Source organism: Oncorhynchus nerka, linkage group LG23 (genome assembly GCF_034236695.1).
Source record: "Oncorhynchus nerka isolate Pitt River linkage group LG23, Oner_Uvic_2.0, whole genome shotgun sequence".
Lineage (NCBI taxonomy): Eukaryota > Metazoa > Chordata > Actinopteri > Salmoniformes > Salmonidae > Oncorhynchus > Oncorhynchus nerka.
The window spans coordinates 58,721,843-58,749,821 of record NC_088418.1 but is presented as its reverse complement, the minus strand read 5'-3'; the positions used below and the strand labels follow the sequence as shown (position 1 = coordinate 58,749,821).

Sequence of the window (27,979 nt, the reverse complement as noted above, 5' to 3'; positions counted from 1 at the left end):
GCTTGATGTCAGCATCCATGTGGCACGTGGCTGAGCAGCGTAATGTGATGCAGTATGGGAAGCTGGAGGAATTTGTGACTTTGGTGACAGAGATAGTTCCAGAGCTGTTAAGCTCCAGGCAGAGGACCCAACTCATTCTAGGACTGAGAGCAAGGGTGAGAGAGGTGGAAATGTTGAGGGTTGGGAGGATGTAAAAGTGACCAATGTGGGGTGAGATTCAGAACTTAGTTCCTCATAAGCCCCTGGATCTTGAAGGCCAGGGATTTGGACAGAAGATTGTTCTCGTCACATTTTCATGATCAACTTCTGTTGTCATTGACTTCTTAGTTTGTGTCCCCTTTGTCTTAAATGGTCAGCCCCCCCCCCCCCCCCTCCCCCTTATGAACATTTCTCCCCACCCCTCCAATGGTCCCTTAACTTACCTGCTGCTCCTCCTGTGGATATTTCACCCCCCACCCCTCAAATTACTTTTACTCTGCCCCCATCCCAATTATACTGACCAAAAATATATGTGCAACATGCAACGATTTCATATATTTCAGTCAATTGAAATAAATTAATTATGCCGTAGTCTATAGATTTCACATGACTGGGCAGGGGCGTAGCCATGGGTGGGCCTGGGAGGGCAAAGACCCACCCACTGGGGAGCCAGGCCCAGCCAATCAGAATTCATTATACCCCCACAAAAGGGCTTTATTACAGACATAAATACTCCTCAGTTTCATCAGCTGACCGGGTGATTGGTCTCAGATGATCTCACGGGTGAAGAAGCCAGATGTGGAGGTTCTGGACTGGCGTGGTTACACGTGATCTGTTGTTCTGAGGCCAGTTTAATGTACTGCCAAATTCTCTAAATCAATGTTGGAGGTGGCTTATGGTAGAGAAATGAACATTCAATTCTCTGGCAACAGCTTTGTTGGCAATTTCTGCAGCCAATTGCGCGCTCCCTCAAAACATGAGACATCGGTGGCATTTTGTTGTGTGACAAAACTGCACATTTTAGAGTGGGCTTTTATTGTCCCCAGCACAAGATTAAACAACGTGTAATGATCATGCTGTTTAATCAGCTTCTTGATATGCCACACCTGTCATGTGGATGGATTATCTTGGCAAAGGATAAATGCTCTAACGGGATGTAAACAAATTTGTGCACAAAATTTGAGAGAAATAAGCTTTTTGTGCATATGGAACATTTATGGGTTCTTTTATCTCAGCTCATGGAACATGGGACCAACACTTTACATGTTGTGTTTATATTTTTGATCAGTATACATTCATCACTGTTTCAGTTAATATTTATATTATTACCTTTTTATTATAATTGTTATCGTTTTTATTTCACTTGATCCCCACACCCGCTCAATGGTAATTTAGTCTGCCTGCTGCTCCCCTATGGTCATTCCCCCTTTCCCCTCTACAGTCTTTACTCTGCCTCCACCCCAATGGACACTTATTAATTCATCTCTGCTACAGTTGTTATTGTGTGTATAGTTCTATTTCTATTGTTTTTCCATGACCATTTTCATTATTTTATTTCACTTCCTGCATGTTGGAGCACGGAGCCTAAGATTTTCACTGAACCCTGCAATCACACCTGCTACCCTGTACATTAAACACTCTGACTCTGAATCTATAATGTTTCCATTCCTGCTTATTAAAATGTGCCTGCTATTTCAGCTGGTTCTTGAGTTGTGCTGTGGTAAAGAGGACATGGTGGACCATCAAGCCATCCAACGCCACTTGGATAGAATCCAGTCATGCACAGTAAAGCACAAAGTGGTAAGTTGTGTGCAATACACCACAGAGTATGTGGATTGTTAAATCTCGATACAACGTTTTTTTTTTTTTCATTTTAGTTCTTAATTTCATGTTCAGAGCAAAAACAAGAAAGTGGAGGCATCAAAGTCTAACTTTGTGGAGCTGGTCCAAACCCTGCTGGAAGACCCAGCGAAGAGGGAGCACTTTCTTCAGGTGAGATAATATCAAACATCTAACTTTTCACAATTGGGTAGTTCTGTGTCATAATCAAGCAAAAGTGTTGGATAAGCCTGAAGAGCAAGCAGGCAGGCATGTACCCGAAAATGAATATAATACTCCCAAGCATGTGATGTGTGTGTTGTGTGTCAAATCGGGTACTGTGACAAATATCAAGAATATTCATGCAAATGGATGAAACAAGTATTTTATTAAACTAATGCATATTGACTGTAACAAGTGTTATAAGCAAGACCATTCACCTCGCTGTGTAATGGCTCTCTACATTTTCATTAAAGGAGGTGTTCCCAGTGCTGTACGGCACTAAGTATGACACGGCACTGCAGATTCTGGTGTGGGAGTTCTTCTCCAGACTGGAGGAGCTGCTGCTGGTACCCAGCTTTACACAGGTACTGATATGACTGCATCTTCATCCTATCAATTCAAATGTGAAAAATGTTGCGTTTACAGTTATGAATGAATGAACCCCCTTTAATAAATGAATCAATGGATTGAACATTCACACATTTCCAGTGGGTAGGAGCTAGGGGTTGATTTGGTATTGGACTGTACTCTCCTTTTCCATTTTAACTTGAAGTTTGTCTCTCTCACCCTCAGACAGCATCTCGTCTCAGCCTTGCCTTCTCTGGCCTGGAGGAGTGTGTTCAGTCTGTCTCTGACCCTGAGCACCTGAAGACACTGCTACAGCATCAAAGACACCTGGGACACCTTAACAGAGGTAGGTAGCATTCAGGTTATCTATTTCTGCTGGGGTAAATTCTTTGAAGTTCTTTAGATTTGATTGCATTTTCCACCAATGAAATGTGCTTTGTTTTGTTAAAGATGTCTTCACCTTCAATGTTGCACAAACTGTATTCACCTCCAAGGTATTAGTAAATAAAATTGGTTTGGGTTCTCCCTCTTTTCCAGATCATTTGTTCTACGACTCTGACACCATCCAGTCCGCTCTGATCCTCACTTCCTTGGTAAACTCGAAACAAACTTCAGTGGAGGCTTGAGGTGGTGACACTAGTTCTGGACAGCATTTACATTACATTTACATTTAAGTCATTTAGCAGACGCTCTTATCCAGAGCGACATACAAATTGGTGCTTTCACCTTATGACATCCAGTGGAACAGCCACTTTACAATAGTGCATCTAGGTCTTTTAAGGGGGGGGTGAGAAGGATTACTTTATCCTATCCTAGGTATTCCTTAAAGAGGTGGGGTTTCAGGTGTCTCCGGAAGGTGGTGATTGACTCCGCTGTCCTGGCGTCGTGAGGGAGTTTGTTCCACCATTGGGGGCCAGAGCAGCGAACAGTTTTGACTGGGCTGAGCGGGAACTGTACTTCCTCAGTGGTAGGGAGGCGAGCAGGCCAGAGGTGGATGAACGCAGTGCCCTTGTTTGGGTGTAGGGCCTGATCAGAGCCTGGAGGTACTGAGGTGCCGTTCCCCTCACAGCTCCGTAGGCAAGCACCATGGTCTTGTAGCGGATGCGAGCTTCAACTGGAAGCCAGTGGAGAGAGCGGAGGAGCGGGGTGACGTGAGAGAACTTGGGAAGGTTGAACACCAGACGGGCTGCGGCGTTCTGGATGAGTTGTAGGGTTTAATGGCACAGGCAGGGAGCCCAGCCAGCAGCGAGTTGCAGTAATCCAGACGGGAGATGACAAGTGCCTGGATTAGGACCTGCGCCGCTTCCTGTGTGAGGCAGGGTCGTACTCTGCGGATGTTGTAGAGCATGAACCTACAGGAACGGGCCACCGCCTTGATGTTATTTGAGAACGACAGGGTGTTGTCCAGGATCACGCCAAGGTTCTTAGCGCTCTGGGAGGAGGACACAATGGAGTTGTCAACCGTGATGGCGAGATCATGGAACGGGCAGTCCTTCCCCGGGAGGAAGAGCAGCTCCGTCTTGCCGAGGTTCAGCTTGAGGTGATGATCCGTCATCCACACTGATATGTCTGCCAGACATGCAGAGATGCGATTCGCCACCTGGTCGTCAGAAGGGGGAAAGGAGAAGATTAATTGTGTGTCGTCTGCATAGCAATGATAGGAGAGACCATGTGAGGTTATGACAGAGCCAAGTGACTTGGTGTATAGCGAGAATAGAGAGGGCCTAGAACAGAGCCCTGGGGGACACCAGTGGTGAGAGCACGTGGTGAGGAGACGGATTCTCGCCACGCCACCTGGTAGGAGCGACCTGTCAGGTAGGACGCAATCCAAGCGTGGGCCGCGCCGGAGATGCCCAACTCGGAGAGGGTGGAGAGGAGGATCTGATGGTTCACAGTATCGAAGGCAGCCGATAGGTCTAGAAGGATGAGAGCAGAGGAGAGAGAGTTAGCTTTAGCAGTGCGTAGCGCCTCCGTGATACAGAGAAGAGCAGTCTCAGTTGAATGACTAGTCTTGAAACCTGACTGATTTGGATCAAGAAGGTCATTCTGAGAGAGATAGCGGGAGAGCTGGCCAAGGACGGCACGTTCAAGAGTTTTGGAGAGAAAAGAAAGAAGGGATACTGGTCTGTAGTTGTTGACATCGGAGGGATCGAGTGTAGGTTTTTTCAGAAGGGGTGCAACTCTCGCTCTCTTGAAGACGGGAGGGACGTAGCCAGCGGTCAGGGATGAGTTGATGAGCGAGGTGAGGTAAGGGAGAAGGTCACCGGAGATGGTCTGGAGAAGAGAGGAGGGGATAGGGTCAAGCGGGCAGGTTGTTGGGCGGCCGGCCGTCACAAGACGCGAGATGTCATCTGGAGAGAGAGGGAGAAAGAGGTCAGAGCACAGGGTAGGGCAGTGTGAGCAGAACCAGCGGTGTCGTTTGACTTAGCAAACGAGGATCGGATGTCGTCGACCTTCTTTTCAAAATGGTTGACGAAGTCATCTGCAGAGAGGGAGGAGGGGGAGGAGGATTCAAGAGGGAGGAGAAGGTGGCAAAGAGCTTCCTAGGGTTAGAGGCAGATGCTTGGAATTTAGAGTGGTAGAAAGTGGCTTTAGCAGCAGAGACAGAGGAGGAAAATGTAGAGAGGAGGGAGTGAAAGGATGCCAGGTCCGCAGGGAGGCGAGTTTTCCTCCATTTCCGCTCGGCTGCCCGGAGCCCTGTTCTGTGAGCTCGCAATGAGTCGTTGAGCCACGGAGCGGGAGGGGAGGACCGAGCCGGCCTGGAGGATAGGGGACATAGAGAATCAAGGGATGCAGAAAGGGAGGAGAGGAGGGTTGAGGAGGCAGAATCAGGAGATAGGTTGGAGAAGGTTTGAGCAGAGGGAAGAGATGATAGGATGGAAGAGGAGAGAGTAGCGGGGGAGAGAGAGCGAAGGTTGGGACGGCGCGATACCATCCGAGTAGGGGCAGTGTGGGAAGTGTTGGATGAGAGCGAGAGGGAAAAGGATACAAGGTAGTGGTCGGAGACTTGGAGGGGAGTTGCAATGAGGTTAGTGGAGGAACAGCATCTAGTAAAGATGAGGTCGAGCGTATTGCCTGCCTTGTGAGTAGGGGGAAGGTGAGAGGGTGAGGTCAAAAGAGGAGAGGAGTGGAAAGAAGGAGGCAGAGAGGAATGAGTCAAAGGTAGACGTGGGGAGGTTAAAGTCGCCCAGAACTGTGAGAGGTGAGCCGTCCTCAGGAAAGGAGCTTATCAAGGCATCAAGCTCATTGATGAACTCTCCGAGGGAACCTGGAGGGCGATAAATGATAAGGATGTTAAGCTTGAAAGGGCTGGTAACTGTGACAGCATGGAATTCAAAGGAGGCGATAGACAGATGGGTAAGGGGAGAAAGAGAGAATGACCACTTGGGAGAGATGAGGATCCCGGTGCCACCACCCCGCTGACCAGAAGCTCTCGGGGTGTGCGAGAGCACATGGGCGGACGAAGAGAGAGCAGTAGGAGTAGCGGTGTTGTCTGTGGTGATCCATGTTTCCGTCAGAGCCAAGAAGTCGAGGGACTGGAGGGAGGCATAGGCTGAGATGAACTCTGCCTTGTTGGCCGCAGATCGGCAGTTCCAGAGGCTACCGGAGACCTGGAACTCCACGTGGGTCGTGCGCGCTGGGACCACCAGATTAGGGTGGCCGCGGCCATGCGGTGTGGAGCGTTTGTATGGTCTGTGCAGAGAGGAGAGAACAGGGATAGACAGACACATAGTTGACAGGCTAGAGAAGAGGCTACGCTAATGCAGAGGAGATTGGAATGACAAGTGGACTACACGTCTCGAATGTTCAGAAAGTTAAGCTTACGTAGCAAGAATCTAATTGACTAAAATGATTAAATGATACAGTACTGCTGAGGTAGGCTAGCTGCGTTGTTGACACTACCCTAATCAAGTCGTTCCGTTGAGTGTGAAGTTTCTACAATGCTGCTTTTCGGGGGCTAGCTGGCTAGCTAGCAGTGTTGGTTACGTTACGTTGCGTTAGGAGAACGACAATAGCTGGCTAGCTAACCTAGAAAATCGCTCTAGACTACACAATTATCTTTGAAACAAAGACGGCTATGTAGCTAGCTACGATCAAACAAATCACACCGTTGGGACTGTAATGAAATGAAATGAAAATGTGATACTACCTGTGGAGCGAAGCGGAATGCGACCGGAATGCGAAAGTTCTATTCAGTAGACGTTGGCTGGCTATTGGCTAGCTAGGAGTGTCTCCTACGTTAAGGACGACAAAATAGCTGGCTAGCTAACCTCGGTAAATTAAGATAATCACTCTAAGACTACACACTCTAACTACACAATTATCTTGGATACGAAGACAGCAAAGACAACTATGTAGCTAGCTAATACTACACTAATCAAGTCGTTCAGTTGAGTGTGATAGTTACTACAGTGCTACGGTAGCCGGTGAACGTATGCTAGCTGGCTAGCTGCTACGGCAGATAGGAGGACGACGAAATACGATAATAACGCAATTATCACTCTAAGACTCCACACTCTAAACTACACAATTATCTTGGATACGAAGACAGCAAAGACAACTATGTAGCTAGCTAACACTACACTAATCAAGTCGTTGAGTGTGATAGTTACTACAGTGCTACGGTAGACGGTGAACGTGTTGGGCAGATAGGAGACGACGAAATACGATAATTACGCAATTATCTTTGATACAACGACGACTATGTAGCTAGCTAAGAAGAAATTGCTAAGATTAGACAAATCAGACCGTTGTACTATAATGAAATGTAATGAAATGTAATGAAAAAGTTATATAACCTGCAGACCGAAGCGCGGATGCGACCGGCTCGCTCCAACCCGGAAGTAGTTGCAGAAACCAGGATCGTCACTACATGCGTGCCCATGGCCGTGGACGGGAAGGACATTCGGAACAGAGTACATTACATACCTCTGTGCACTGTTCATGGCGATTGACAAACTGTGTTATTGATAACTGGTTGTTATTACTAGTTGGAACAATATTAAGTTAAGCGACAGTACTTTTTCCATTCGACTGGTCAGGCTACTTTTAGCTGCTGTTTCCATTGTGGCTGTAGCTACTCCACCAACAGAGCTTTATTTGAGCCGGATCCTGCCGAAACAGGAACCAGTTTTCCCGGATCCGGTACCTCTTGTGGCATGAAACATCCTTTTCACTGTTTGCAATGTAGAAATTCTAATAAGAGCAGTCAGAGTTAAATACGTTGACTATTCCCCAAAAGTGAAGTCTGTTTTTCTTTTTTTGGGGGGGGGGGGGGGGATATTGGTACCCTAAAGCCAAGGATTTAATGGTTGAATTAAGTAAGACATTAATTCATATGACATGGATTCTATTTTAGCTCTAATTATAGGTAACCAATGGGCAACTAAGATTCCACATTGTAGATTTTAACAAGTGTACACAAGTTACAAGTTCAGTATTTCATAATATATTCCCTTCAGACCTGTGTTCAAATACTATTTGAAATCTCTGAAATGTGTTTAGCGTTTGCTTTAGCTTGCCTAGAGTGCCAGATGGGTGGGGTTTGCAGTTTTGTGACTACTCTATTGGTTCCATTGTGAAATTATTTCAAATAGTAGACTATTTGAAGTTGAAACCAGGTCTACTTCTATAGCTGGTGAGGTAGTGGTTACTGCTGTTACCACAATTCCTACAAGCCGACATGTTTCAAAGTGTTACCACCACATTGTTGGGAAGTTTATGTGATGTAACAATGAGTTGACCTAGAAAAACCCATCTGCTTGAGCTGCTCTTTGTTGAGTTCTTCTATGGGGGTGTATTTATGATGGATGAGTTGACCGTGGTCTGGCCATTGCATGCTGAAAATACCTATTATAATTGTATCAGTCACCAGCTGAAATAGAGAACCACCTGGGAAGATGCTGTGTAATCAGTCACCACAATAGTTTGAGTACAGTTACAATAATAATTTACTAGCTAGCCAGGGTTATGACAGTTGCTTGACAATATACTGTAACAGTTGACCGTGGTCCAGGGCCAGCTTGCCCTATATGCAGACCATGCACTACGCATTGCTGACTTTAAAAAATAAGGAAAACACTGTTGAGAGTTTGAATAGTAGAATTTCTGCATATTTCTTCCATGCCTTCTTCACCCTCTATGGGACAGAAGGCCACAATCCAACATGATGACCAATATTCAGTTTATCTCAACATGCCCTTCCTGGTGTTCTCCTGCCCCCACCAACAAGTTCAAAAAGGAGAAGGGCATTATGTTTGCTCACCTTGTGTCAGGGGGTTAGAACATCACAGATCTTAAAATCACATTTACACATTCATATTGTGTGCTTGGCACAATCCTACTTCGAGTGTGTCTTCAAGGAAAAGCGTAGTAAACATACAAATTAACAAAAAGAAAGCTAAACAGCACATGACTTCTGAAAACAATAGTGATTTCTTTGGGATTTTGATTGCAGGAAATATACTAAAGCATTCTGAATACATTGGTGAATGGTTCAATGTGTGAATTAGGGTTTGTTCTTCTAGGAGTTATCAAGGTAGTGGTTAGAGGAGGGATGTCTGTCAAACCCATTTTGCCTTGGGAATGTCTTCATAGAGACTCCAAATTCATTCATGGGATCATTTTACAAAAATGTAACACAATCTTAATGATTTTTGTTTATTTTTTTACCTTGAAAGAAGTTGTCTGTCTTACAATTTTAGTACAAACACGACGGAGAGGCCTGTGAAGTAAATGTGTAAACATTTCCTAAGATATCTCACACACTGCAATCCAACTTCTATTGCGCCAATATCACTTGAGATAAGATCTGGATTTGACTTAAAACATTTAGGAATGTATTGCGTGCGTTATTTACTTAACAGGGCTTTTCATAGAGTTTGTACTAAAACTCTACTCGACCACAACTACATTTCAAAATTGACAACTCTTTCATTTGAGGGGGCAGGTAGCCTAGTGGTTAGAGCATTGGGCCAGTAACCGAAAGATTGCTAGATCAAATTCCCAAGCTGACAAGTTATAAATCTGTCGTTGTGCCCCATATCAAGGCAGTTAACCCACTGTTCCTAGGTCGTCATTGTTAATAAGAATTTGTTATTATTTAGTTAAACAAAGGTCATAAAATTGTAATGAGATTTTTGACAAGGATGACCTTTTTTTGGAGGTCATTGCCTTGTGAAATACTATATACATATCGACAGCAATCTGGGGGGGAAAAGTTTAAAATAGCAGGACTGATTATATACTGAACAAAAATATAAAGGCAACATGCAATAATTGTATTGATTGTACTGAGTTACAGGAAATCAGTCAATTGAAATAAATTCATTGAGTCCTAAATCTATGGATTTCATATGACTAGGAATACAGATATGCATCTGTTCATCATAGTTTACCTTTAAAATAAATGGGCCTCACAATTGGCCTCAGGAAATTCATTAGGCCCTTATCTATGGATTTCACATGACTACGAATACAAATATGCATCTGTTGGTCACAGATATTAAAATTGCAATTGGTAAAATGCAATTGTGTTCATTGTCCATAGCATATGCCTGCCCATACCATAACCCTACCACCACCATGGGACCTCTGTTCACAACGTTGACATCAGCAAACCGCCCGCCCACACGATGCCATACACGTGGTCTGTGGTTGTGAGACCGGTTGGACGTACTGCCAAATTCTCTAAAATGACATTGGAGGCGGCTAATGGTAGCGAAAGGAACATTCAATTTTCTGCCCACAGCTCTGGTGGACATTCCTGCAGTCAGCATGTCAATTGCACGCTCCCTCAACTTGAGACATCTGAGGCATTGTGTTGTGTGACAAAACTGTGGCCTATTCTTGTCCCCGGCACAAGGTGCACCTGTGTAATGATCATGCTATTTAATCAGCTTCTTATATGTCACCCCTGCCAGGTGGTTGGATTATCTTGGCAAAGGATAGTTGCTCACTAACAGGGATGCAAACAAATTTGTGCACAACATTTGAAAGAGCAAATTTTGTGCGTACGGAACATGTCTGGGGTCTTTTATTTCAGCTCATGAAAGATGGTACCAACACTTTACATGTTGCATTTATATTTTTGTTCAGTGTACTTCCATGTGCTTTTTACAGGCAGAACCGGATAGTGACATGTCCTCCCAGGTCTTCTCCTGCACCCTGTGCCCATTCTCCCACAGGAGAGAGGTGAACCTTCAGCAGCACATCAGAAAGGAACATCTAACAGAGGAGGACAGCAGGAACCTGGACTCTGGCGGAGCTGAGAACTCACTGCCATCCAGTCAAACAATACAGAGACCCTTAATCAAGACAACCAAGAAGTACATCTGCTTTAAATGTGGAAAGGGTTTCAGAAGCCCATCGGACCTGAAACGACATAAGGGTGTTCACACAGACATGCAGCCGTTCCATTGCAATCAGTGTGATAAAAGATTCAAAGCGAAGGGTAGTCTAAAACAGCACCAACGAGTTCACTCAGGAGAAAGGCCTTACGATTGCTCACATTGTGGCAGGGGGTTTAGGACATCAGATATCTTCGTCTCATTTACGCATTCATACTGGGGAGCGACCTTATGGGTGTACAATATGTGGGAAGAGATTTATTCAACGGCAAGTACTAACAAGACACATCAGGATGCACAGTGGAGAGAAACCATACTTGTGTAGCATTTGTGGAAAGACCTTTGCTTGCTCAGGGGAACTGATGGTACACTCAAAGATCCACACAGGGGAACGACCGTATCATTGTGAACAATGTGGGAATACTTTGTCTAGCAAGTAAACTGAAAGTGCATCAATGAAGTCAATCAGGCGAACGCCCATACCCCTGTACACAGTGCCCCAAAGGCTTCTCCACCTCCACCAGACTAGTGAAACACATGCAAATTCATACTGGGGAGAGACCTTACCCATGTGTAAAGTGTGGCAAAAGATTCTCTGAAAGGGGAAACATGAGAATACATCAATGAATGCATGAAAAAGAGAGAAAAAGGCGACAAATGTATTGATAAACCAACACCAAGCTGTTGAAATGTTATTTGGAGATTTTGCTCTGTATAGTTCTCTGCTACATCTTCAGGTGATTAGGACATGTTTGTAGATCTTCTAATTTGTCATAATACCAGGCGGTGTAACTTACTTCAGAGATGATTGGCAAAATTTGTGCTCTAATTATTGTAACCATTCTGTAAAATGTTAAAGTTATGTCTGGTTATATGCAAACAGATTTGATTTTACCCTGAAAAAATTCTGAGTTCAATGCTACCCAGTTGGAAAACTAACAATGGGCAAAAACACTATTATAAACCACATTTCTAATATAGTAGGACATCTTAAACAATACCCTAAAAAAGAAGTGTTTACACACCTGGCACCACCTTGTACAGTGGGGAGAACAAGTATTTGATACACTGCGGATTTTGCAGGTTTTGCTACTTACAAAGCATGTAGAGGTCTGTAATTGTATCATAGGTACACTTCAACTGTGAGAGACGGAATCTAAAACAAAAATCCAGAAAATCACATTGTATGATTTTTAAGTAATTAATTTGCATTTTATTGCATGACATAAGTATTTGATACATCAGAAAAGCAGAACTTAATATTTGGTACAGAAACCTTTGTTTGCAATTACAGAGATCATACGTTTCCTGTAGTTCTTGACCAGGTTTGCACACACTGCAGCAGGGATTTTGGCCCACTCCTCCAAACAGACCATCTCCAGATCCTTCAGGTTTCGGGGCTGTCGCTGGGCAATACGGACTTTCAGCTCCCTCCAACGATTTTCTATTGGGTTCAGGTCTGGAGACTGGATAGGCCACTCCAGGACAATGAGATGCTTCTTACAGTCCACTCCTTAGTTGCCCTGGCTGTGTGTTTCGGGTCGTTGTCAGGCTGGAAGACCCAGCCACGACCCATCTTCAATGCTCTTACTGAGGGAAGGAGGTTGTTGGCCAAGATCTCGCGAAACATGGCCCCATCCATCCTCCCCTCAATACGGTGCAGTCATCCTGTCCCCTTTGCAGAAAAGCATCCCCAAAGAATGATGTTTCCACCTCCATGCTTCATGGTTGGGATGGTGTTCTTGGGGTTGTACTCATCCTTTTCCTTCCTCCAAACACGGCGAGTGGAGTTTAGACCAAAAAGCTCTATTTTTGTCTCATCAGACCACATGACCTTCTCCCATTCCTCTGGATCATCCAGATGGTCATTGGCAAACTTCAGACGGGCCTGGACATGCGCTGGCTTGAGCGGGGGGACCTTGCGTGTGCTGCAGGATTTTAATCCATGACGGCGTAGTGTGTTACTAATGGTTTTCTTTGAGACTGTGGTCCCAGCTCTCTTCAGGTCATTGACCAGGTCCTGCCGTGTAGTTCTGGGCTGATCCCTCACCTTCCTCATGATCATTGATGCCCCACGAGGTGGGATCTTGCATGGAGCCCCAGACTGAGGGTGATTGACCGTTATCTTGAACTTCTTACATTTTCTAATATTTGCGCCAACAGTTGTTGCCTTCTCACCAAGCTGCTTGCCTATTGTCCTGTAGCCCATCACAGCCTTGTGCAGGTCTACAATTTTATCCCTGATGTCCTTACACAGCTCTCTGGTCTTGGCCATTGTGGAGAGGTTGGAGTCTGTTTGATTGAATGTGTGGACAGGTGTCTTTTATACAGGTAACGAGTTCAAACAGGTGCAGTTAATACAGGTAATGAGTGGAGAACAGGAGGGCTTCTTAAAGAAAAACTAACAGGTCTGTGAGAGCCGGAATTCTTACTGGTTGGTAGGTGATCATACTTATGTCATGCAATAAAATGCTAATTAATTACTTAAAAATCATACAATGTGATTTTCTGGATTTTTGTTTTAGATTCCGTCTCTCACAGTTGAAGTGTACCTATGATAAAAATTACAGACCTCTACATGCTTTGTAAGTAGGAAACACTGCCGATTTTGCAGGTTATCAAATACTTGTTCTCCCCACTGTATCTGTTGTGTTGTTTCCTATAGACCCTAAATGTATTTAGATTATTTCAAAGTAATTGAACAATTGCTCAATTCTATTTAGCCTTTTTCCATTGTTGCTCACTCCACTCGTTAACTTCACTATATACAGTGCCTTCGGAAAGTATTCAGACCCCTTGACTTTTTCCACATTTTGTTAGGTTACAGCCTTATTCTAAACTGGATTAAATAGTTATTTTTCCTTATCTGTTTACACTTTGTCATTATGGGTTATTGTGTGTAGATTGCTGAGTAAAAAAAAATAAATGTGTATCCATTTTAGAATAAGGCTGTAATGTAACAAAATGTGGAAAAGGTAGAGTGGTCTGAATACTTTCTGAATGCACTGTAGGTGATTTGGTGATGAACACAGATTCAATAAAATGACCATTATTGTACTAACAAAGCGGGCTAGTGGTGTGTGTAGGGTCCAGTGATTTGTGGACATCTATCAGCTTTGCCTTTCTCCCAGTGGCATTTAATTCCTCCATGGAATTTACGGTGAGTTACAAAAGTATTGGGACAGTGACACATTTTGTGTTGTTTTAGGTACGTACTCCAGCACTTTTGATTTGAAATGATACAATGACTATGAGGTTAAAGTGCAGACTGTCAGCTTTAATTTGAGGGTATTTACAGTTGAAGTTTACATGAACTGAGTTTAATGCATTTGGATAAGGTGTTGCACAATTCCTGACATTTAATCGTAGTAAAAATTCCCTGTCTTAGGTCAGTTATGATCACCACTTTATTTTAAGAATGTGTAATGTCAGAATAATAGTGTAGTGATTTATTTCAGTTTTTATTTCTTTCATCACATTCCCAGTGGGTCAGAAGTTTACATACAATCAATTAGTATTTGGTAGCATTGCCTTTAAATTGTTTAACTTGGGTCAAATGCTTCAGGTAGCCTTCTACAAGCTTCCCACAATAAGTTGGGTGAATTTTGTCCCATTCCTCCTGACAGAGCTGGTTTAACTGAATAAAGTGTGTAGGCCTCCTTGCTTGCACAAGCTTTTTCAGTTCTGCCCACACATTTTCTATTGGATTGAGGTCAGGGCTTTGTGATGACCACTCCAATAGCTTTACTTTGTTGTCCTTAAGCCATTTTGCCACAACTTTGGAAGTATGCTTGCGGTCATTGTCCATTTGTAAAACCCATTTGCGATCAAGCTTTAACTTCCTGACTGATGTCTGCTTCAATATATCCACATAATTTTCCTTCCTCATGAAGCCATCTATTTTGTGAAGTGCACCAGTCCCTCCTGCAGCAAAGCACCACCACAACATGATTGCTACCACCCCCATGCTTCATGATTGGGATGGTGTTCTTCGGCTTGCAAGCCTTCCCCTTTTTCCTCCAAACATAATGGTCATTATTGCCAAACAGTTCTATTTTTGTTTCATCAGACCAGAGGACATTTATCCAAAAAGTACAATCTTTGTCCCCATGTGCAGTTGCAAACCATAGTCTGTCTTTTTTCTATGGCGGTTTTGGAGCAGTGGCTTCTTCCTTGCTGAGCTGCCTTTCAAGTTATGTTGATTATAAGACTCGTTTTACTGTGGAAATAGATACTTTTGTACCTGTATCCTCCAGCATCTTCACACGGTCCTTTGCTGTTGTTCTGGGATTGATTTGCACTTTTCACACCAAAGTACATTCATCTCTAGGAGACAGAACACGTCTCTTTCCTGAGTGGTATGACGGCTGCGTGGTCCCATGGTGTTTATACTTGCGTACTATTGTTTGTACAGATGAATGTGGTACCTTCGGGCGTTTGGAAATTGCTCCCAATGACGAACCAGACTTGTGGAGGTCTCAACAACAAACAATTCTGAAGTCTTGGCTGGTTTCTTTTGATTTTCACATGAGGTCAAGCAAAGAGGCACTGAGTTTGAAGATAGGCTGTGAAATACATCCAAAGGTACACCTCCAATTGACTCTCATTATGTCAATTAGCCTATCAGAAGCTTCTAAAGCCATGACACAATTTTCTGGAATTTTACAAGATTTTTAAAGGCACAGTCAACTTAGTGTATGTAAACTTCTGACCCACTGGAATTGTGATACAGTGAGTTATAATTGAAATAATCTGTCTGTAAACAATTGTTGGAAAAATGACTTGTGTCATGCGCAAAGTAGATATCGTAACCGACTTGCCAAAACTATAGTTTGTTAACAAGAAATTTGTGGAGTGGTTGAAAAACGAGTTTTAATGACTCCAACCTAAGTGTATGTAAACTTCCGACTTCAACTGTACATCCATATTGGGTGAACCTTTTAGACATTACAGCACGTTTTGTACATAGTACCCCCATTTAGGGGACCAAAAGTATTGGGGCAAATTCACTTACACTGAGTGTATAAAACATGAAGGACCCGTTCCTAATATTGAGTTGCTCTGAACTCTGGAGGAGCTGAGAACCTACTGCCATCCAATGAAACAGTAAAGAACTCCTCAGCCAAGACGACGAAGAAGTACATCTGCAAACAGTGTTCCACCGAAGGGCACATGATAGAACGTAAACATGTTCACACAGAGGAAAAGCTGTTTCATTGTGACCAGTGTGAGAAGAAATTCAAAAATCAAAGGGTACTTTAATACTGCACCAATGTGTCCACACAGGAGAAAGACCATATCTTTGCGCACATTTTGGCAGGGGGTTTATGACATCTGGGACCTTTTAGCTTCCCATATACTTACTCATACTGGGGAGAGACCATTCACCTTTTCTATATGTGGGAGGAGATTTATCCAACAGCAATTACTAACACACCACTTCAGGATGCATACAGGAGAGAAATCATGCTTACTGTATGTAGCGTTTGTGGAAATACATTTTTTCAAGGGCCTTGTTGGTACACTCATGAACACACACGGGTAAATGCCCCCACAGCTGTCAACTTTGTGGGAAGATGTTCAGAATGCCTTGGATGCTCATGTTGCAACGAAGGACTCACACAGGCGAGCTCCCATTCCCCTGCTCTAATTGTGAGAAACACTTCATGTCAAAAGCGCCCTTAGATGACATGCTTATTCATACTGGAGAGAAACCTCATCCGTGTCTATGTGGGAGGCGGTTTAATTTGAGAATCCATAAATAAAACTCATAGTTCAGGTAGTTGTCTTGTTCGAACACAACATTTCTTCATAGATGTTCATTTTCAAACTCTGTTTGACTCTCAAAGCCTTTGTTAAGTTCTTGGTTGTTTTTCATTTAAATATGGACTCAACCACAATCTTGTTTTTTTTGTAACTTTGATGTGTCCGTTGTTGAAAACTCTGGCCTGGAGAAATGGTCCACACAATCCAGGATCCTTGGGATGTCCCAAATCTGACGTTAACCATTTTAAATTTAAACTTCAATGGGGTAAGGTAAGGGTTATGTAGGGGGTAGGGATGTCCCAAGTATCCCAGATAGCACTTACCCTGGAAAAATGTGTATGTGAAGGCAGATATTTGTATGAATGAGTCTTTATTTTAACTTTCATTGTTAGACATTTGAACATTCTAGATAGCGTAGTGCCACTGGATAGTTGTATGCTTGTGTCAACTTCCAGGGATACTCACACGCTCTGCCTAAAGGTGTGCATACACGTGAAATAGCGGCCTCCCTTTCTTTCTATTCTGGTTAGAGACCGTTTGCGCAGTAATGTGAAGGGAGTAGTACACAGCGTTGTTTGAGATCTTCAGTTTCTTGGCATTTTCTCACATGGAATAGCCTTCATTTCTCAGAACAAGAATAGACTGACAAGTTTCAAAATACATTTATTTGTTTCTGGCCATTTTGAGCCTGATACTCCAGATACTCAACCAGTTTAAAGAATAACAGTTGTATTGCTTCTTTAATCAGAACAACTGTTTTCAGCTGTGCTAACATAATTGCAAAAGGGTTTTCTAATGATCAATTAGCCTTTTAAAATGATAAACTTGGATTAGCTAACACAACATGCCATTGGAACACAAGAGTGATGATTGCTGATAATGGGCTTATGTAGATATTCCATAAAAAATCTGCCGTTTCCAGCTACAATAGTCATTTACCCACTTTAACAATGTCAACACTGTATTTCTGATCAATTTGATGTTATTTTAATGGTCCAATTTAATGGCTTTTCTTTCAAGAACAAGGATATTTCTATGTGACCCCAAACTTTTGAACGGTAGTGTGTGTGTGTGTGTATATATATATATATATTACAGTACCAGTCAAAAGTTTGGACACACCTGCTCATTCCAGGGTTTTTCTTTATTTTTCAAATGTTCTACATTGTAGAATAATAGTGAAGGCATCAAAACAATGAAGTAACAGATATGGAATCATGTAGTAACCAAAAAGGTGTTAAACAAATGAAAATGTGTTATATTTGAGATTCTTCAAAGTAGCCACCCTTTGCCTTGATGACAGTTTTGCATACTCTTGGCATTCTCTCAACCAGCTTCATGAAGTAGTCACTTGGACGGATGATGACGCATGTGTGGTTCCCACCATGAATCATGGAGGAGGAGGTGTGGTGATGCTTTGCTGGTGACAGTCTGTGATTTATTGAGAATTGAAGGCGCACTTAACCAGCATGGCTACCACAACATTCTGCAGTGTTACGCCATCCCATCTGGTTGGCGCTTAGTGAGACTATTATTTGTTTTTCAACAGGACAATGACCCAAACCCACCTCCAGGCTGTGTAAAGGCTATTAGAACAAGAAGGAGAGTGATTGAATGTTGCATCAGATGACCTGGCCTCCACAATCACCCGACCTCAACCCAATTGAGATGGTTTGGGATGAGTTGGACCGCAGAGTGTAGGAAAAGCAGCCAACAAGTGTTCAGAATATGTGGGAACTCCTTCAAGACTGTTGGAAAAGCATTCCAGGTGAAGCTGGTTGAGCGAATGCCAAGAGTGTGCAAAGCTGTCAAGGCAAAGGGTGGCTACTTTGAAGAATCAAAATTCTTAAATATATTTTGATATATTTGTTTAACACTTTTTTGTTTACGACATGATTCCATATGTGTTATTTCATAGTTTTGATGTCTTCACTATTATTCTACCATGTAGAAAATAGTCCAAATTAAGAAAAACCCTTGAATGAGTAGGTGTGTCCAAACTTTTGACTGGGACTGTATATATTTTTATTTTATTTCAATTTTGTAGTAAAGTATAATTAATTTATATTATAGTCCAGTTCTGTCCGTTAATGGAACATATTGCATGCCAACCGCTGTTAAATTATGTTGATACCGGAAGTGAACGTTTTTGGCCTAAAACGTCATATATAAACGACGACCGTGAATGTTCGGTTATTTTGCTTCTCATCTAGCTAGCTAGATAGCTAACCAGCTTGTGAATTTGGGGAAAATGGCTGAATCGTTTGAAGAACGTCTCGTAAAAGCTGTCAAAGAGCATACACACTTGTATGATACCTCAATGCGTTTACATTTCGACAAAGAGGCTCTCGAACACAGTTGGCGCGAAATTGCTACATATTTAAACTCCGATCCAGATACTTGCAGGAAGAAATGGAGACTTGCAAGGGACCGTCATGTGAGAGCACTGAAAAAGTCTAAGGACATGCCAGAGGGTGTACCGAGGCCTGGAAGCCTGAGTTGGCTCACCATTTTTATAAAACATCGGCAAACCAACCCAAACTTTCCCGAGGTAGCTAGTTAGCGAAGATACAGAAAATGTGTGGTTACAGTCACTTACCTAGTTGCCAGACCTGTGTTATTCACAGCCAGCTAGATACTGCTAGCATGACTAGTTATGTGTGTAATACCATAGACTTATAGACCGGTAATTATCGGTATTATCAAAGAAGATTATCTAATAGTTCGACTGAAGAAACCACTGTTTTTGGCACTGGGTTCGCAGTTCAAATAAGTGCAATATCAACACCAGCACCAGAGGACGCACATACATCAATACGAGATTGCGGAGATTAATGTAACATTTTATTTTTCAAAAATGAAAACACCGAGTCAACTGTTTATGGCAATCCGGCTTTAATAAGAACATAAGACAGTGACTGATTAATTAATCATAAAATGAGAACGTACTGTTTTATTGTTTGCAACATGCTAGCCTTACTGTTAATATTTTAAAGATGTGCAATAACTACCTCTTGTTTTTGTTGGTTTCCATAGATCTCAGCAGACAGAGTTGAGAGTCCTAATGACAACCTGGATCAGACTCCCTTGTTTTCAGACCAGGCAGGTAAGCCAATATTAGAGGTGTGTAGTTGGCTACAGACACGATCCTTATGTTTCCATACTGGCTCCTTTTTTCTTTTACTGTAGGTCCACTGTTCCCTTTATCATCTTTCCGTCTCCTGGTTCCACCTCTACGCCTGATGTCAGCTTTCATGTGGCAAGTGGCTCAAGAGCGTAATGTGATGCACTATGGGAAGCTGGAGGAGTTTGTGACTTTGGTGACAGAGATGGTTCCAGAGCTGCTGAGCTCCAGGCAGAGGACCCAACTCATCCTGGGTCTGAGAGCAAGGGTGAGAAGTGGGAAGGTGGAGAAGGCGTGGAGGCATGGATGTTCAGAAAGGATCTTTAGTCCAATGACTATTATTCTCATAAAATCTACTTTCAGATGGTTTTAGAGTTGTTTCGTAAAGAAAACCCACCGGACCCCCAGACCATCCAACTTAATTTGGACAGAATCAAAACTTCTTCAGTACATGCTGTGCACAAGGATGTATGTAACTTTCAGTGTCTAAAGTAGTCTGGATGCTATTGAATAGAGGGAGCTTATATTGTCTTTCTTTTGAAGCTGATTGTATTATTCATTTTACATGCCCAGTCACAGAGTAGAAATGAGTTGGAGTCTTCAGAGTCTAACTTCGTGGAGCTGGTCAAAACCCTGCTCGAAGACCCTTCTGAGAAGAAGCACTTCTTCCAGGTGGGAAATATCCTAATGAATCATAGTTGTCACTTTCAGAGTCAATAGGACAGCATGTTCCAGCAATGTAAAACTGAGTAGAGAAATGTTGCTTGTTGTACTGTAACTGATGAAAGGCCATACAAAATGAATAATCCAGCAAGGTGTTGGTTTCAACAACGCTTGTTTTATTTTTCTCTCTCAGGTGGTGTTCCCAATACGTTATGGCCCTCGGTATGACACAGCACTGCAGATACTGATGTGGGAGTTTCTCTCCCGACTGGAGGAGCTGCTTCCTGTACCAGACCTCACAGAGGTACAGGCTCAATATCTTAATAGCATGAAATCTTTAGATGGTCAGGCTTGTCATGTTATTTCTTCAATATCACATGCTTAGGGGTGTCACTGTTTTCGTAATGGCACTATATAAGATCCAGTCTTTGGGAACAGAGTTTCTTGTTCATGACTGTCCTTTTTGTCAACTAAAGTTGAATCCTATATGATTAATGTTGAGACACAGGAGAGGAGTGCTTCTTTGATTGAAGACCATGGTGCTTGCCTACGAAGCGGCAAAGGGAGCTGCACCTCCTTACCTTCAGGCTATGCTGAAACCCTACACCCTAACCCAAGCACTCTGTTCTGCCACCTCTGGTCTCTTGGCCCCTCGCACCCCTACGGGTGGGCGGCTCTTCTATGTCCTGGCATCCCAACTAAACCCCCCCCCCCCCCCCACTAACTGTATGTCACTCTGGATAAGAACGTCTGCTAAATGACTGAAATATACCATCCATGAGGTGCTCTATGATTATGAAATGAAATATTATAGAACAAAAATAAGTTGATGCTGGATAGTAAACAATGCTGTAAAAGCCTTTGTGAAAACAAACTTCCAGAAGTAATCAAGCCACTCATGTAGTGGAAACATGTAAAAGCCTTTGTTTTACGGCTTATGCATGGCAAGAACAAAAACAGCCACTGAATATGAATGTTCTGTGAGAGACAGCTGCAGAAACCTTTCTAATGTTCCTTTTCATCCTTTCAGACAGCATCTTGTCTCAGCCTTGCCCCCTCTGACCTGGAGGAGTTCTGGCATTCTGTCTCTGACCCCGAGCACCTGAAGACACTGCTGCAGCATCATAGACATCTGGGTCACTTGAGCAAAAGTGAGTCTTATGAAGAGGATATCAACCATGTTAGCCCATGTGCTCTTCTGTAAATTAGTGGAGTTGCATTTTTCCGTTTCCTTTCCTGAGATAAATTCTCTCTCCCTTCATTTACATTACATTTACATTTAGATGAATTCTCCAACCAGGTCGCAGACAACATCTTATCCACATTGTCAATTCCTCAAATTCATAGCCTGAAGTCAAGCCTTGATGGACATGAAGGCATGAAAGAGAGCACAGAGGGGTGGAAGATCAACAGTGAGGAAGGAGGAGAGTTGCATTTTGAAAAGAACTTGGAGGATGATGGAAGTGAGAGAAATGAAGACACTGAGAGGGGATTGAAGGATGAGGATGACGCAAAGTGGACCTCCCCTCTGAGTGAACCAGAGGACTCGGATGGTAAGGAGATTCAGAGTGATAGTCCATTTCCACCATGTATTTTTAAGTGATTTGTGTCATAAGGTGAAAGCACCAATTTGTAAGTCGCTCTGGATAAGAGCGTCTGCTAAATGACTTAAATGTAAATGTAAAAGCCTGACTTGTTACATTACCTAGAGATATTATTTGCAACAAAAAAAAAATACATTCCTTGACATTCTGGTGAAAAATCAGGAATTGCTTCACACCACTGTCAAATGTTTAGAGGTTGATATCAGTTCCTACTTATAAAACCATCAAATATAGAGGCGCTGTGTATATTGTTCTGGAGAAGGATGTTTTCGTGCTTTTGAGAGCACTGCACTGAAGGCTGTTTCTAACAATGGCTGCCACTGCTAACGGAACCATTCGTTTCAATGGGATGTTGGTTGGCGAGCGATGTTAACTGGAAGATCCTGAAACTTGCTAAATAATAAGCTAATGTACTTAAAAAAATGTCTGGCTGAATCAACAATATACCTGTCCCTAAATCCGGTACATTCAGCATGATGGCAGCGTGCCAGCTCATTTACAGCTGGCAGAAATGTGATTGCATTTGCTGCATCACAATACATGCTGTTCTGGTCCAAGATCTTGGACCAGCCACTCTGGTAGGTCCAGGATTAATTTGTGTCAGGCTTTGTTTTGTTCGCATTATGTTTTGTAACGCGGATCATGGTACCAAGCACTCCAGGATCTGGGTCATAGAAGGTAATGTAAAAGTGTCTGAATTGTTCTATGTCTGCTTTCTGCCTACAGAACTGGCTAGTGACATGCCCTCCCAGGTCTTCTCCTGCCCCCAGTGCCCATTCTCCCACAGGGAAATGGTGGACCTTCATCAGCACATCAGGAAGGAACATCTAACAGAGGAGGACAGCAGGAGCCTGGACTCTGGAGGAGCTGAGAACTCACTGCCATCCAGTCAAACAGCCAAGAGCTCCTCAGCCAAGAGCTCCTCAGCCAAGAGCTCCTCAGCCAAGAGAATCAATAACAACACCTGCAAACAGTGTGGGAAGGGTTTCAGATGCACAACTGACCTGAAACGACACCAAAGTGTTCACACCAATGTGCAGCCGTTCCGGTGCAATCAGTGTGAGAAGAGATTCAAATCGGAGAGATATCTACAACTGCACAAGAAAAGTCACGACGTAGAACCGATGCACAGGCCTATTTGCCAGCACTGTGGCAAGAGTTACACTAGTGCAGCTGTCCTCAAAATACACATACGCACCCACACCGGAGAGCGGCCTTACTCCTGCTCAGTCTGTGGGAAGAAGTTCAATCAAAAGCACACATTAGTTAGACACCTCCGGATGCACAAAGGAGATAGACCATACCTGTGTAGCGTATGCGGGAAGGCTTTCTTTGTTTCCGGGGAACTCTTAGTGCACATGCGTTTTCACACAGGGGAACGACCTTACCGCTGTAAACCGTGTGGAAAGGCTTTCAGCACGTCATGTGCTCTCACGTCGCATAAGCGATGGCACTCAAACGAGCGCCCGTTCACCTGCTCCCTGTGTTCAAAGGGCTTTGCGGAAACTGGTGGCCTTAAAAGACACATGTTTATTCATACTGAGGAGAAGCCCCATTACTGCCACACGTGTGGGAAAGGATTTAGTCAGTTGAGCAACATGAGAATACATTTGAAAACTCATAAAAAATAATGTCATTGGCTCTTTGTCAGACTAAAGGAATTTTTTAACTAGTGTAATGTTTATTTCTCCTTGAGCTCAAAGCCAAAAGTAAGGAAAAAATGAAATTGTATTATAGGTCATGTACATCGTCCTGACAAAGTATCCATTCTGTTATTTTCCCCTTGGTAATGTGATCTGTTAAGGAACTTTGTGCACAGACTTCACAATGACACTGAGGTTTTACTTAGTGCACTGCCAACTGCACTGTACTCTGTGAGCACAGTAGGGTTAACATGGTGTAAGGATCACACGTAGTTCGTGTAGGCCGTTCTGTACCTGAAGTAATGAAAAGTTTTGACTGCAACTATCAAGTTGTCCTTTAATAATCGTTCATGTGTTTTGGGGCAAGCTCCTGATGTATGTTGGAACAGAGTCCTCCCTTTTCTCCTGCATAGTCACCTGTTCACGTGTCCTTGTCTGAGACATTTTTATTTTCAGTCAGGCACCTGATTCCCTTCTGGTTCGTGCTGGGATGAAGTGCAATTAGGTACACTTTGTTTCCATTGTAATCAGACCTGGGTTCAAATACCATTTCAAATATCTCAACATTCACCTACAGTGGGGCAAAAAAGTATTTAGTCAGCCACGAATTGTGCAAGTTCTCCCACTTAAAAAAGACGAGAAAAAAATCCAGAAAATCACATTGTATGATTTTTTAAAATGAATTTATTTGCAAATTATGGTGGAAAATAAGTATTTGGTCACCTACAAACAAGCAAGATTTCTGGCTCTCACAGACCTGTAACTTCTTCTTTAAGAGGCTCCTCTGTCCTCCACTCGTTACCTGTATTAATGGCACCTGTTTGAACTTGTTATCAGTATAAAAGACACCTGTCCACAACCTCAAACAGTCACACTCCAAACTCCACTATGGCCAAGACCAAAGAGCTGTCAAAGGACACCAGAAACAAAATTGTAGACCTGCACCAGACTGGGAAGACTGAATCTGCAATAGGTAAGCAGCTTGGTTTGAAGAAATCAACTGTGGGAGCAATAATTAGGAAATGGAAGACATACAAGACCACTGATAATCTCCCTCGATCTGGGGCTCTACGCAAGATCTCAACCCGTGGGGTCAAAATGATCACAAGAACGGTGAGCAAAAATCCCAGAACCACACGGGGGGACCTAGTGAATGACCTGCAGAGAGCTGGGACCAAAGTAACAAAGCCTACCATCAGTAACACACTACGCCACCAGGGACTCAAATCCTGCAGTGCCAGACGTGTCCCCCTGCTTAAGCCAGTACATGTCCTGGCCCGTCTGAAGTTTGCTAGAGAGCATTTGGATGATCCAGAAGAAGATTGGGAGAATGTCATATGGTCAGATGAAACCAATATATAACTTTTTGGTTAAAACTTGACTCGTCGTGTTTGGAGGACAAAGAATGCTGAGTTGCATCCAAAGAACACCATACCTACTGTGAAGCATGGGGGTGGAAACATGCTTTGGGGCTGTTTTTCTGTAAAGGGACCAGGACGACTGATCTGTGTAAAGGAAAGAATGAATGGGGCCATGTATCATAAGATTGAGTGAAAACCTCTTTCCATCAGCAAGGGCATTGAAGATGAAACAATGCTGGGTCTTTCAGCATGACAATGATCCCAAACACACCGCCTGGGCAACGAAGGAGTGGCTTCGTAAGAAGCATTTATTTATTTTTTTATGTATTTGAAAATACTCAAATACACTCCCATGCATTTAACCCAGGTTTTTGAAAATAGTATTTAAAATAAGTGTTTGAAAATACACGTACTACTTGGTTTTTACAAATAGCCATTCAAATAGAAGTACTTGTTTGGGGCTTGTATTTGAACATTCTCAAATACACTGAAACATGTATTTTAAATACCAGATATCCAAATGCATATTTGAACCCAGGTCTCATTGTGATAAAGAATCACTCAGTAATTGTCTGTGGTGACTCAATCATTTGTAAATGAACTAATACTACAGCATGTGTATGATATATGTATATTATTATGTACATGATGCTACATTTATTATCTGTCAAACGCTGTTTAAGTGTGGGAAAGGAATTACTCGGATGAGCAACATAAGACTATGTTTGAAAACTTGTAAGAAATAAACTCATTGGATCTTTGTCAGACTATAGTGATTTTTACATTCGTGTTCGGTGTTTCTCCTTGAGCTCATTGTATTACAGGTCATGTACAATGAACAAAAATATAAACTCAACAAGTGTTGGTTTCATGAGCAGAAATAAAAGATCCCAGAAATCTTCCATATCCACAAAAGCTTATTTCTCTGAAATTTGGTGCACACATTTGTTTACATCCCTGTAAGTGAGCATTTCTCCTTTGCCAAGATAATCCATCCACTTTATATGTGTAGCTGATTAAACAGCACGATCATTGTGCTGGAGACATTAAATGGTCACTCTAAAATGTGTTGTCACAACACAATGCCACAGATGTCTCAAGTTTTGAGGGATCATGCAATTGGCGTGCAGGAATGTCCACCAGAGCTGTTGTCAGATAATTGAATGTTAATTTCTCTACCATAAGCTGCCTCCAATGCCTTTTGGAGATTTTGGCTGTACGTACAAACGCAGACCAGGTCTATGGCGTTGTGTGGGCAAGTGGTTTGCTGATGTCAACGTTGTGAACATGGTGGCGGTCGGGTTATGGTATGGGCAGGCATAAGCTACGAACAATGAACACAATTGCATTTTATCGATGGCAATTTGAATGCACAGAAATACTGTGACAAAATCCTGAGGCCCATTGTCATGCTATTCTTCCACCACCATCACCTCATGTTTCAGCATGATAATGCACTGCCCCATTTTACAAGGATCTGTACACAATTCCTGGAAGCTGAAAATGTCCCAGTTCTTCCATTTCCTGCATAGTAAACAGACATGTCACCCATTGAGCATGTTTGGGATGCTCTGGATCGAAGTTTATGTCAGGGTGGTCCAGCTCCCGACAATATCCAGCAATTTCACGCAGCCATTGATGAGGAGTGGGACAACATTCCAAGGGCCACAATCAACAGCCTGCTCAACTCCATGCAAAGAAGATGTGTCACGTTGCCTGAGGGAAATTATGGTCACACCAGATACTGACTGGCTTTCTGATCCACGCCCCTACCTTTTTTTTAATAAGGTATCTGTGACCAACAGATGCATATCTGTATTCCCAGTTGTGAAATTCCTACATTAGTTTCTAAATCATTTTTTTAAATTGACTGATTTCTATACATGAACTGTAACTCTTCAAAATCTTCAAAATCTTGCAAGCTGCGTTTATATTTTTGTTCAGTATAATTAACAATGAAAAGCTGAAATGTCCTGAATCAATAAGTATTCAACCCCTTTGTTATGGCAAGCCTAAATAAGTTCAGGAGTAGAAATGTGCTTAACAAGTCACATAAGTTGCATGGACTCACTCTGTGTTTAATAATAGTGTTTAACATGATTTACAAAAGACTACCTCATCTCTGTAGCCCACACATACAATTATCTGTAAGGTCCCTCAGTCGAGCAGTGAATTTCAACAACAGAATCAACCATGGGTAGAAATGTAATAAAAAAACAGACAGTGAATAGCCCATTGAGCATGGGGAAGTTATTACACTTTGGATGGTGTATCAATACACCCAGCCATTACAAAGACACAGGTGTCCGACTCACTTCCCGGAGAGGAAGTTAACCGCTCAGGGATTTCACCATGAGGCCAATGGTGACTTCAAAACAGAGTTGAATGAGTATGATAAGAGAAAACAACATTGTAGTTACTCCACAAAACTCATCTAATGGACAGAGTCAAAAGAAGGAACCCTGTACAGAATACAAATATTCCAAAACACGCATCCTATTTGCAACAAGGCACTAAAGTAATCCTGCAAAAATACAAAGTGTTATTTTGGGGCGAGTCCAAAAAAAATTATGGGCAAAAGTGTGACAATCCAGTTGTGGAAATCTGTTAGACACGTACCCAGAAAGACTCCGCTGTAATCGCTGCCAAAGGTGCTTCAACAAAGGTTTGACTCAGGGGTGTGAATACTTATGTAAATTAGATATTTCTGTATTTCATTTTTAAAAATGCCTAAAAACATATTTTCACTATGTCATTATGATGTATTGTGTGTAGATAGGTGAGATTTTTTATTTATTTAAAGGATTTTGAATTCAGGTTGTAACACAACAAAATGTGGAATAAGTCTGAAGTATGTATGTTGAAATATGGGTGGTATTACCCTCCGGTTCATTCCTTTAAGTCAACGTTGTTTAAAGACTTCCTCCAGCGACGCCATCGGCCTCGAATCTTGCTGGAGGAACAATATAGAAGCAATAGAGAACAAAATACGTTTTTTTAAAAAGTCAATCAGGTGACAGATCTGGTGAAAAGGAGACTGGAGTGCCACTTTAACAAAGAAAAGTGGAACAGTTTATGGTATTCCTGCCATTCAACGCCCTCC

The 27,979-nt window shown here is 42.7% G+C and overlaps 2 protein-coding genes across 2 annotated transcripts; both read left to right on the top strand.

Moving 5' to 3' along the window:
• Window positions 1–5: 5 nt before the first annotated feature.
• On the top strand, window positions 6–16,497 carry LOC115107145 (zinc finger protein 551-like). The gene is made up of 7 exons (XM_029630577.2): window positions 6–155; window positions 1,678–1,779; window positions 1,876–1,971; window positions 2,274–2,384; window positions 2,593–2,713; window positions 2,905–2,960; window positions 10,489–16,497. The coding sequence occupies exons 1-7, from the start codon at window positions 6–8 to the stop codon at window positions 11,038–11,040; spliced, it is 1,188 nt and encodes a 395-aa protein (XP_029486437.2). The 3' UTR covers window positions 11,041–16,497.
• Window positions 16,498–18,634: 2,137 nt separating this feature from the next.
• Window positions 18,635–25,637, top strand: LOC115107138 (zinc finger protein ZFP2-like). Its single transcript, XM_029630563.2, has 9 exons — window positions 18,635–19,032; window positions 19,518–19,587; window positions 19,671–19,873; window positions 19,969–20,073; window positions 20,179–20,277; window positions 20,462–20,572; window positions 21,299–21,419; window positions 21,552–21,821; window positions 22,599–25,637. The coding sequence occupies exons 1-9, from the start codon at window positions 18,733–18,735 to the stop codon at window positions 23,501–23,503; spliced, it is 2,184 nt and encodes a 727-aa protein (XP_029486423.1). The 5' UTR covers window positions 18,635–18,732; the 3' UTR covers window positions 23,504–25,637.
• The last annotated feature ends 2,342 nt before the right edge of the window (window positions 25,638–27,979 follow it).